Raw genomic sequence first — 12,725 nt, 5'->3', positions numbered from 1 at the left:
CCAGCGACCATCATCGCACAATAACATGTATCCTGAAAAACGGGTTCTATTCCCGGGTCAGTGTTTAAAAACATAATATGGAACTACTTTTTACATCCGAGTTAAGCGGGCGGGCCTTATATATCACTATAGTCCACAACATATTTTATAGTAAATGAGAGTTACTTCAAATATGTGCATCTTTACCTCGAAACCATGATAGTCCGTACTGGAAGGAAATAAATAACTACAATATAACGCATTAAATAGTGATGTAGTTTGGCCAACACGTAATACTAGTAACTGAGATATATTTCTCGGTGAGTAAGGGTAAATCTTACGACCCACGCGGCTACGTGTGAAAAACTAATGCATTCCTCGGTTTCTGCTCTTCATTGAAAAAATATCATTTTCCAGAATGTTTGATATTTTCTTGGTATTACATTCTTATACCAAATGGAACCTTTTTTGAGTGAAGAAAATCATCCAATTACTTCTCTCGCCTTCGACGAGGCGAGAGGGAGTGTCCGACTCTTACTGACTAAAAACTATCCCGTTCCTATTCATGCATTGCGAGCCCTAAATTACCTTAAACATAATAATATGTCTGCATATTTCAAAACGCAACAGATTAAATTAAGTAGCATTTTTATTTAAAACCTAATTTCCTCAATATTATAACAAATACCAGCTATATGACTTCATAATATCAAGATTACAATAACAGAATAACTGTAGTTTCGCGTGAATGATACGTGAATATGAATCGGGTTTATACGGTGGCGATTGACGATTAACGAGCTGACATGTTGGCTGTGTGTCTGTGTGTGCGTTATCGAAGGCTTAACCGCAATACCCCACAGCGAATGTACAGGTACCCGCGGCAACAATGAAATGATCACAGCGGCTCACTTGATTAACTGGGTGTTATTTATGTGTGACTAAATAAAGCACATCTATTCAATAGTTATTTGATCTAACTATATGTGGGTATAAACCTACGTAATTATCAAGGAACGACAATAACGCACATAACAAGGACAATTCAAAAAACAAAAGACAGTATTTCGAATAATGAATGCCTACCTACTTACATTGCGACGCCCTTTATTCTAGTAGATTCATATATTACACGCAAGTAAAACAAAACAAATATTGAGATTTACCTATGCAAAATGCAAACAAAACATCCTGAACAAACTAAAGCACTGTTGCACGACCTGTGTCGCTTTTCAGCTAAAACAATAGATAAGCCACGGTAAGCTACAATAATACGCTAAAATAATGATGCAATTAACAGTAGAGGCAACATAACAAACTGGCATGGGACAGGAAGGCGCGGCGCGGCGCGGCGCGGTGCGGCGGGGCCACGCAGCGACACGGGCTCGGCACGTCAGCTCCTGCTCACTTGGTCAGGATTACGGGCTGACAGCGTCTGCACCCATAAATCTAGTGACGTGACGTCACTAAGCTCCATACTCACTCGCTAATTAGTGTAAAAGCGTTATCAATGGATTACAACCTTACCCGACTACTGTAACCACGTAAATTCTAAAATATGTGGATAAATGCTCACAAATCTCCTTTGCGGTTCTGAGATTAACACCGATGAGGGTTTTTTAGGGTTCGAAATTAACAGCTATTTGAAACCACACAAGATTTAAGCATTGACTTTTGAGCTAGGTAAAATAACTAGGCAAGTTTATTTTATGTGGTTACTTGTTATTTGTAGATACCTTCTTTCTCCTAGGTTTTTCTCAACAACATTAAGGTTGGCACTAAGTCTCTGTAAGATTCGGATAACTGTCAGAAATCTAGGTACAGCGACGGCCATCTGCCCTCCATGTGTTAGATATTTGAAGTGATCATATATTCTCGGTTAGACAGTCAGACTTAAAATCAAACCTTAAGTTGAGTTGATATCAGGAGTAAGACAATGATGTAGTATTTCAAAAATAGCACTAAAAGTGTACAATAGCACTAAAGTGTAAAAAATTAAGTATTTCCCATCCAACTCGGGAATAGAACTAAAATGTTTAGCTACCGCAATTGTCAACGAGGTGATTCATATTAAATTGTTTTCCTATAAAATACTATTTACGAAAAATACTGCATCTGACAAATTATTTCATTGTTAATTTATGTTCTTGACTTACAAACTAATATAACTACTGTTATAGACGTTATGGAGTTATATTCCTCTGTATTTCATTAAAAATAAACATAAGCTTTATGAATGATCACTGAAAGACTTATGAGAAACTTTAAACAAAAACATTAGTCGCACCTGTTACGTGAATTGTTTAAAGTTATGTATATTCACTGAAATATAGAGAAACATGTCTACAAATATACATAAAACATCTTCATTTACCTCGTCGCTTATATGTTTTTTTTAATGATTTTTCTTCTAGGAAACCTAATGGAAGAGCTGACGACCTGCTTACATGACTCTATGATCGACCTGTCATAATTATGTACCTATGTATGTATGTATTTTACGCTAATACAATGGTAATTAAACATGATTGCTCGGTACAAGATTAGATGAACACACACGCACACGCATGATATTCCAGTTCTCCTACACTCGCTGAAGAACTTGCGTAGTCACTCTATAAAGGAGATCTTCTTAAACATTTTTTAATGAAATTGAAATTTACATATACGTATATTCTACACTTACTACGTAAACATACGTTTCTAAAGAATTTTTGTGTTCGCAAAGATTAATGCTACGAAGCTACAACATACGTAGTCATGTGTAGCATACACGTAGCACACACGTAGCGCTGCTACGCCACACGTCTACGACTATGAGTTACGCAGACTTAACCTGACTTTTTTTTTATTGAAACCTTGCATAATATATGTATACTTTATATTGAAAAACATTAAATTACATAAACCAAACTCTTTACATACTAACTTTTCATATAATTTTACCGATGTCCGACTGTAGCATAACGTGCAGCGGGTTCGATTTTCGCTCGGGACAATAGTCAGGGTGTTATGTGTATGTAAAATTGTATGTTTCTAAACGCACCTACGATACAGGAGGAAATTGTAGTGTAGGGTGGGGTAAAGTTTTAAATAATATAAAAATGAGTAGATTTTCTGTTATAATTTCCACTATTCATCATCATCATCATCATCATCAGCCGAGAGACGTCCACTGCTGAACAAAGGCCTCCCCCTTGGTCCTCCACGTAGAACGACAAGCCGCCACCTGCATCCACTGGCTCCCCGCCACTCTGACGATGTCGTCGGTCCACCTAGTGGGAGGTCTGCCCACGCTGCGTCTTCCGGTCCGCGGTCGCCACTCAGTCACCTTCCTGGCCCAGCGGCCATCAGTCCTCCGAGCGACGTGGCCTGCCCATTGCCACTTCAGCCTGCATATTTTGAGAGCTATGTCTGTAACTCTTGTTCTTTGGCGAATTTCCATATTTCGGATTTTGTCGCGCAAAGATACTCCGAGCATAGCTCTCTCCATCGCGCGCTGGGCGACTCTGAGCCTTTCTAAAAGGCCAGCAGTTAGGGACCATGTCTCGGTACCGTACGTCATCACTGGCAACACACACTGGTTGTACATCCTGGTCTTCAGACACTGCGGGATTTTTGACGAGAAGACTTCATGCAACTTCCCAAATGCTGCCCATCCGAGTTGGATTCTTCGAGCGACCTCTTTCTCGAAGTTGGACCTACCTAGCTGGATGATCTGACCCAGGTATGTGTAGTGGTCTACAACTTCGAGTATATCGCTCCCAACGACAACCGGTATAGGTGCAACATGGACATTTGACATGATTTTCGTCTTGTCCATGTTCATTTTAAGGCCCACCTGTTGGGAAACGGTATTGAGGTCGCTGAGCATGGTGTTCAGCTCTTCCAGCGACTCTGCCATTACGACTATGTCATCGGCGAAACGGAGATGAGTGATGTATTCGCCATTAATGTTGATGCCGCGTCCGCTCCAGTCCAAGAGCTTAAAAACGTCCTCCAGTGCGTTCGTGAACAGTTTCGGAGATATAACGTCTCCCTGTCTCACGCCCTTCCGCAGCTGGATTGGCCTCGTAGTCTCTTCCTGGAGTCGGATGCGCATGGTGGCGTTGTTATACAAACACTTCAAAACCTCGATGTATCTATAGTCGATGTGGCACCGCTGGAGAGACTGCAGCACCGCCCAGGTTTCGATTGAATCGAAGGCTTTCTCATAGTCCACAAACGCCAAGCATAGTGGCAAGTTATACTCCTCGGTCTTCTGTATAACCTGCCGCAGCGTATGAATGTGGTCTATGGTACTGAAACCTTTTCGGAATCCGGCTTGTTCGGGAGGCTGGAAGTCATCAAGCCTGCGTTCGAGACGGTTCGTGATGACCCTCGAAAACAGCTTATACACATGGCTCAGAAGTGAGATAGGTCTGTAGTTCTTTAGCAGACAGTTGTCGCCTTTTTAAAGAACAGAACCACCACACTCCGTTGCCATGCTGCCGGCGTGGTTCCCTCGAGTATGACGGAATTGAATAGCTTCTGGAGGACTAAAAGTATCGGTTTTCCACCCGCTCGCAGAAGTTCCGACGTGATTCCGTCATCGCCCGGCGCCTTGTTGTTTTTAAGCTGTTTGAGAGCCATCCTAATCTCGTACAGGCTGATGTCTGGGATATCCTCAGTGTAGTGCCGCGTCAGTTTAGCTCTTGGGTCCCGAGCTGTACCGACGATGGGTTGCCGTGTTGAGGTGTATAACTGTCCGTAAAACCTCTCGAGCTCTCCGAGGATCTCGGACTTCGACGAGATGACGCTGCCATCCTCGGTCTTCAGCCTCGTCATTTGGCTTTGCCCAACAGACGAATTCTTTGCGAAGACTTTTGAGCCCTTGTTTCGCTCAATTAAGTCTCTGACTCTTGCGGCGTTATAGGCCCGCAGGTCACGTCGCATGTATTTCGAGATTCGTCTATTGAGCTTGCCGTATTCAGACATATCGTCTGAAGACTGCAGCCTCATCTCGCTACGATCCTTAAGAAGTTTTAAGGTTCCGTCGGAGAGCTTTTGGGGCCTGTTTCGGCGGGGGTCTTGAAGAAGTCTGACCCCACTGCTCGGACAGTTTCCACCAACCCATTATTTATCTCGTCCACGTTTCCACAATCAGCTAGACACTGGAAGCGATTTTGCAGTTGGAGTTGGAACTGCTCGGGGTTTTGGATCTGGGCACGTCCAGGGCGGAGCGTGGACTTCACCAGGCGTGACCGCTCTAGTTTTATATTGATGTTCAGTGTGCCCCTGACAATACGGTGATCGCTACCGGTTTTCACCTTCGCTATCACAGAGACATCACTGAATATACGTCTTTCGGTCGCCATGATGAAGTCGATCTCATTTTTGGTAGAACCATCAGGGCTTATCCATGTCCACTTCTTGGCCGGTCGCTTCTGGAAGAAGGAGTTCATCAAATAGAGTCTCTCCCTCTCCATAAAGTCGACCAGCCGCTGGCCCCGATGGTTTCGCTGCCCATATCCAAATGGCCCTATTCTCAACTCATCGCTATTCCGTGTGCCCACCTTTGCATTGAAATCCCCCATCACAACGGTGAAGTGTGTTTCGGAGGAGTGTATGGCTTTTGAAATTTCCTCATACAGAGCCTCTACTTCGTCGTCACAATGTGTCGAGGTCGGCGCATATACCTGTATGACCTTCAGCGAATACCGGTTAGATATTCTGAGTATAAGGTACGCTACCCTGTTCGACACACTGTCGACCTCACACACGTTGTTGACGAGAGACTTGCGGACGAGAAATCCGACACCACCCTGGGATTTACGGTCTCCTTCCCGGAAGAAGAGCAAGTTGCCGGAATCTAGGATTATCGTATCCTGACCCTCTCTTCGGATTTCAGATAGTCCCAAGATGTCCCACCGCATTTTGCTCAATTCTTCCTCCAGCTCGACAATCTTCTCATCAGTCCGCAGTGTGCGGATGTTGTGCGTTGCCAGGGCCAAAGTTCGTCGGGGGTGGTAGCGCTTTCTCTGCCGGGGATTCTTAGCACCCCCTGCTTTCCACTATTAGTCCATAGTAACTAACTAAACTAACTTTAATTGTTTAGCTGTTATTGACATCAAATAATATAAATTTTACGAAGTTACTCGAGTTTCTGAAAATACTAGCTATGGATAACCACGGCTCTATCTACAAAGGAAAAGGAACTAGCGAATGACGGATACGAATGGAATATTATAACGCCATCTATTGTTATTACACAGAACTTCGTCCACTTTACGCATGTTTTTTGGAAATGTGGTTTTTAATATATTATTGTTTCCACATAAAACTTATTTACACCTACGGTACTTTTCAGGCTAACAATTTATTTTTTCTACTATGTATTTCTTCCATGTATCGTATCAAGAATAATGAAAATTACATTAATTAAAACAATTATTAATATTTATTTTATAATAATTAGTACTTACTAAGTTCTACAATATAATTAATTCTGAAACTATCATTCCGTCATATATGTATGTACCTGAGAAACAAAAACGTTTCAACGAGTGAGTCAGATGTTAAAATATTTACGTATGCAACATCACTAAACAATAGACTGTTGGCTGTGCGGGAAAGAGTGTTCCAATAACAGATAATGTACATAGAATAACATACGGACAATGGACTGAGCTGCTTGTGGGCAAAACGACAGTTTGATTGAGTCGCCCGCACGCACACTACCGGACCTCATTCACTTTTAATCCTTGACCGACACGTTGTGCGACCAGACATCCATCGTATAACTGGACCTTTAATAGTTCAATCCGTCAGGTAGCGACATCGATCCAATATCACGCTATTTAGCTTTGCAGGTGGGCAGAATTCCAAGCGTGACAAATCCGGGGCAAGGTATGACAATGACGAGATTCAATGTGACTCTGTCTAACAATGACAATGCTGTAGAAATTGAAGAGTACGACAATACGAGGTTAATTGACTGTTTGGTAACACGAGTCGATGGCCTTCGTCATTTTGATCTATGCAGACAACACTATTTGCAGACCAATTTAATAGATGATATACAACTTACAATTATTTTTATATATTGGATGCATATCGAAATAATTATACGAGTACGTAATGTAATGTAATATGTATTTAATGTCATCACTCAAAACAAACAAACACCTTGTAACCCATGATGTAGCCTTGACAGATTCCAAGGTGTTTTAAATGCCAGTAAATCCAGCACACTGCAGCCGTGGCCGCTATCAATGCCTCAGCAATTACACCTAATCAGACGTGTTAGGCGTACCAATTTGATCACCATATCATCTATGAGATTTTAGTACCGCAGAGTAAGCATAATTTATATTTACATAAGTAATTATTATCACGGTGCGAAAGTCTCACGATCCTGAGTGGTGGTTGCCAACCTTAATTAGTTTAAAAGCATACTTAGATCACCGACGGAGGCGACGGATTTTGTGTTCACACCATCTAAAATGTCGGGATCAAGCTGTGATAGTGTGTAAGTATTCTTATCTATGTATAATATTTTAAAGAGGGTTTTTTGTTAAATACACAATTTTATGCTGTACATATTTATTCAATGACTTATGTAGTTACTTAGTATAAAAAATAATAATTTAATTATTAATTATCTACAAAATTATTTGTATGTTGCCACATAGTCTTTAACGGAATGTATCGCCGCCATATAAATAACCAAAAAATAAATAAGTCCATAATTACTAGCGTCGTCTGTCAGAGACTGCTCCTCACTCAGCCAGCAGTTGAGCTCAGTGACCCTTTTTGTATCCATATTTCCTATGGTGCTCGTGGTCGCCTTTCTTGCCGTGGTCATGATGGTGATGATGGTGCGAATCGTGTCCACCGGCCTCTTTGTGTCCTTTGTGCTCATGGTGGTGACCGCCTTTTTCATGGAAACCTTTTTCACCGTGTTCTTTCTCGTGGTGGCCTCCATGATGATGACCTTTGTGGAAGTGGCCGCCCTTCTTGTGGCCATGTTCCTCGTGGAAACCTCCGTGTTTCTCTTCGTGGCCTGAATCTCCCTCTTCATCAAAGAAGTGTTTATCTTTTTTGAATTCATCAAGTTTGTGAATTTCATGATGTCCTTTGGTGGAGTGGCCCTTGTCGTAATGTCCCTTTTCTTCGTACTTGTGTCCTTTCTCGCCCTTCTCACCTTTGTGGAACTCGTCGTAATGGCCATCTTCGTGGTGATGTTCTTTTTTGTGGGCACCATGGTCATCATACTCGCCCTTGTGGTGCTCCTTATCGTGATGTCCCTTTTCACCCTTCTCGTGATGATGATGTCCCTTGTACCCCTTCACACCTTTTTCGTCGTGTTCATGGTGATGATGTGCGTGATGCTCCTTTCCACCTCCTTTTTTGTATTCATGGTTCTGTGGCGCTTCTTTTTTATGTTCCGACGCAGCAATTTGCTGATCCTTAGCTTCTACATCTGCACTTTTTTCTAGACGTTTCGCGGGTAAACGTCGTGAATGCACCACTGCCAAAACCGTCAGAAAGCCTAACACTAACAGCACCCTCATAGTGCGAGGCTTCTGTTATCCCGCGGCGCTGAGACTGTACTGTACTCTTAATATTGACAACATCATTGATGGTGCAGCAGTTTTATATAAGGCATTGTGTAAGCTGTGCTAATCGCCGCGTCGTCGGCGTCTCACGTCAGACTCGGCGGCCACGAGTTGCAACAAGCGCTTGCTAGGAGATGCTTTGTATCCAAATTAAAATATTTCAAGCAAATAATTATAAATAATGTAATACATCTTATATTTATGAAACGTTATTTTAAATTGGAAAAATATTTTTTAAACGGTATATTATTTCAAACAATCCGTTAACTGCGTGCATTATGTTTAGATCTTTATTAGGGCTATGATAAAATAAAAAAAAAACTATTAGCATTTCTGTAAAAAATAAAAATAAAAAAAATGTTATAACTTGACCTATTACATGTGTTCTAAATAACTGATAATTGTGTCAATGTTTCTTTGTGCCTATTTATGATATTTTTAATTTATGCGATGAATTTAGGAACATGTCGTAAACTGATTACTGACCGTAACTGACAATTCGTGTAAACTTCCATGTATGAACATGAAACGTAATAACAATAATAATAACGTAAACCGTAAAAATATTACCTATAACATTTTTTTTATATAAAACTTATATATTTCACTAGCTGCTTCCGCGCGGTTTTACCCGCCCTGCTTGGGTCCTATTGGTTATAGCGTGATGTTTTATAGCCTATAGCCTTCCTCGATAAATGCACTATTCAACACAAAAAGAATTATTCAAATCGGACCAGTAGTTCTGGAGATTAGCGCGTTCAAACAAACAAACAAACAAACTCTTCAGCTTTATAATATTATATATAAATATATAATATATATATATATATATATATATATATATATATATATATACTATATATATATATAATATATATATATATATATAGTATATATAGTATAGATAGATTAGTATAGATGATAAAACTCGATTTCATATATTTTTTGTATTAACCTCTCGTATCAAAGACACAATAGAAAACACATTATGTCTCGCGTGGATCTGCGTCCGGCATAACAAGGGTTAATTATGAGTTTAAAAAGGTGTGAAAAAAAACTTATGAATCATAGAAAGGTGGACAATGTGAAAATTTACTCACACTAATAAGTCTTTATTATTAGTTATTCGATTCGCGGCAGACCGCTAGCCAAGATTCAACCACTTGTTGCGCAGGATAACATTAACCACACAGGGTCTCGATGTACTTACATTATTATTAAAATATTACTAACTCGAAACATACTAATCTCTGAACAAAAATACAGCTGAAACTAAACTCATTCGTGAGAGCCGCACTCGTAGTGGCAGTGTGCCAACACAGCTAACTGCATTTCTTGTCATTTACAAGCTATGAAGTCCAATATCGTGCAAAGTGGAAAATAATTATCATAACACTTTTTATTGACTTAAAAATTATATCAAAGAAATGTATGAATATTCAGAGTTTTCTTTAATCTTTGTGCAAATAATTTTAAGAATACTCAGACACCAAAAACTTGTCATCAGTTTCAAAATTGTTCATTGGCTATGTTTATGAACCAGTTACATACCTATATTAGATTTTAAATCACATACATCTGTATGTTTAGCGTAATCTTACGCTAATATTTAAGATATAAATTAAATAGTATGAAATTAAATCTGATTCCACAATATCTACTGAAAAAGTCATGAAAGTAGGTAAACGTCAAGGACGCTAAGTGTGCTGTAAATTCAAAGTTAAAGTTAATTACTTTTTAAATAGATATAGCTGCTCATGAAATTAGAAGTTTAAATAAAATACTTACCTACTTATGCATATCAAATGCTATTAACAACTCTCGTAACGTAGGCAAAAATACTTGTACGTTAAATCATGTTGTTTATGCATGATTATTTTTTCTTCAAATGGAATTGGTATCACAAATAAAGCTTTGTGCCCACTTTAGATGTTCAATAAAGCGTGAAGCGTCGAAAATAATCGTACGTGCTATTGAAAATATCCGACCTGCTACTATGTATTTTGCCCAGTGATTTTCTGAAAGCGATCACAACGTAAGTTGGCTGGGATGCAGTCTGCTGCAAACATGCTTGGGACTATTTCATCGTGGCTTTTGTTAGTGCATTGGTACTGACAAGCTGTGGCTATTGAGAAATGTTATCAATTTCAGTGGCTGCAAGTGTTTTCTATAGGAAACGGTTGATTGCAACCACGACTAATTCGTTGCCCAGTAAAATGTAGGCCAATCTCGGGCAGCGCTCTAGTTTCTCAACGCTGAGTTACTTATCTCGTCGGGAGCTGTTGCCAACGGACCAACGCCAACTATTTTATGTAACTTTGTTGTCGAAACGTGCTGTGAAATTGATAAGTTTGTTTTGTATCTGCACCCAATTGCAAACAATATTTTTTATAATTGAATAATAAGGTTATTTTTTCTTAATTTCTTTTTAACGCATTTAAGTCTAGGTCATTGAAAATTAAATAGGTACACGCAACCATTGTTTATGTTTCAAAAACATGTATTTTTATTAATAACAAAACATCACAGTCAACAAAACTTAACACATTATGAAAGCTTAATTAGATATAACTAAATAAAGACTTCATTAACTCGAATCGGCAGATATCAGTCTCAGAGAAACATTTACTTGTGTCCCTTCTTGTGGCCCCAGTGCTTGTGGTGCTCATGGCCACCCTTCTTGCCATGGTCATGATGGTGATGATGATGATGGTGGTGACCATCTTCCTCATGATGTCCCTTATGGTCGTGGTGATGTCCTCCCTCCTCGTGGTGACCCTTCTTGCCATGTTCATGCTCATGGTGGCCATGGTGCTTGTGTCCCTTGTGGAACTCTCCTCCCTTCTTGTGTCCGTGCTCCTCGTGATGCCCACCGTGGTGCTCATGGTGTCCACCGTCATGATGATGGTCATGGAAATGCTTTTCTTTCTTGAACTCGTCGTGCTTGTGTACGCCGTGATGACCCTTGGTGGAGTGTCCCTTATGGTAGTGACCCTCTTCATGATGACCGTGGCCCTTGTGGCCCTTCTCGCCATGATGGTGTTCATGGTGATGTCCATCATCGTGGTGATGATGCTTCTTGTGTCCACCATGTTCATCGTGGTGACCTTTGTGTCCTTCATGGTGGTGGTGACCCTTCTTGCCATGCTCGTGGTGATGATGTCCTTTGTATCCTTTGTGTCCCTTTTCTCCGTGGTCATGGTGGTGATGAGCATGGTGTTCATGGCCGCCACCCTTATCCCACTTGCCACCATGATGGCTGGCTGCTACCTCCAAGTCTGCATCGCGTTTCTCCCGGGTAGACCTACAGCTTACGTATGCTAACGCCGCTAGGGCTATACAGCAGACCAGTGAAGCTCTCATATTTCCAGTGCACTGATCTGATCTAAGCAGTTGACTGATACCTGTGTTCGCGACTGCTGAGTTTTATACTGGTAGCCCGTTTAGTTGGTATTGTATGAAAATTGTGTAAAGCTCCAAGGTTGCAGCTACATGGCGTAGTCGTACAACAGGTTGCGCAGTTCCACCCGGTGTCTCAACTTGAAAATTCTTACTGTACTCACTAGTAAAAAACATAGATACATACCTGACCCTACATGACAACTATCACATTAGGGTATCATAGAAGCATTCGTAGAATTCGGGTAATAAACCTAAACAGAACCGATTTTGCAACAAATATCTATTGAACAAAATAGTGCTAGTCCCCTGTACCGTAGTTGTTTTCCATTCTACAAAAATTGTAAATATTATAATCTTTCAAATGAAATGTAATAAAAAAATTGAAATATAATCAATATTTACGTTTATGTACCGAGCTATTGATAACTGTATTGCGTATTATTAAGAAAGCGGCTTGGGAAATAATCGGAAAAGCGTAGAACTATGCAAGTGAACGGTTCAACGGTGAAACACTTTCCATAATACCAATTGAATCTCAATCCATATAATAGCAATTGAATCAAGCGTGTGGAAAGTTATGTATGTAAAATATATAATATATAATAATAATACCTTATTCAAACTGTTCTATTGGAACAAAATAAACTAAGCCTGTAGGATGTAATCGTAAACGTTAAGAAAGTATATAGGTACTATGGGGATATTTTATTTAAATAGATAGTCTGGAACGTGGAATCTCAGGTC

The 12,725-nt window shown here is 40.2% G+C and overlaps 2 protein-coding genes across 2 annotated transcripts; both read right to left on the bottom strand.

The window, feature by feature from the left end:
* Positions 1-7,546: 7,546 nt before the first annotated feature.
* Positions 7,547-8,601, bottom strand: LOC118281568 (histidine-rich glycoprotein). Its single transcript, XM_035602170.2, has one exon. It carries the CDS (start codon positions 8,532-8,534, stop codon positions 7,761-7,763), a length of 774 nt encoding a protein of 257 aa, XP_035458063.1. The 5' UTR covers positions 8,535-8,601; the 3' UTR covers positions 7,547-7,760.
* A 2,455-nt stretch (positions 8,602-11,056) lies between these two features.
* LOC118281572 (histidine-rich glycoprotein) lies at positions 11,057-11,993 on the bottom strand. The gene has a single exon (XM_035602174.2). It carries the CDS (start codon positions 11,940-11,942, stop codon positions 11,205-11,207), a length of 738 nt encoding a protein of 245 aa, XP_035458067.1. The 5' UTR covers positions 11,943-11,993; the 3' UTR covers positions 11,057-11,204.
* Positions 11,994-12,725: the final 732 nt, after the last annotated feature.

This window comes from Spodoptera frugiperda, chromosome 28 (assembly GCF_023101765.2).
Source record: "Spodoptera frugiperda isolate SF20-4 chromosome 28, AGI-APGP_CSIRO_Sfru_2.0, whole genome shotgun sequence".
Taxonomy (NCBI): domain Eukaryota; kingdom Metazoa; phylum Arthropoda; class Insecta; order Lepidoptera; family Noctuidae; genus Spodoptera; species Spodoptera frugiperda.
Note: the sequence above shows the minus strand (reverse complement) of the source record. Positions and strands in the feature narration are given on the sequence as shown.

Excerpts from the sequence above, each read along its gene's own strand:
- LOC118281572 (XM_035602174.2), bottom strand. The coding sequence starts at position 11,942 with ATGAGAGCTTCACTGGTCTGCTGTATAGCCCTAGCGGCGTTAGCATAC.
- LOC118281568 (XM_035602170.2), bottom strand. The coding sequence starts at position 8,534 with ATGAGGGTGCTGTTAGTGTTAGGCTTTCTGACGGTTTTGGCAGTGGTG.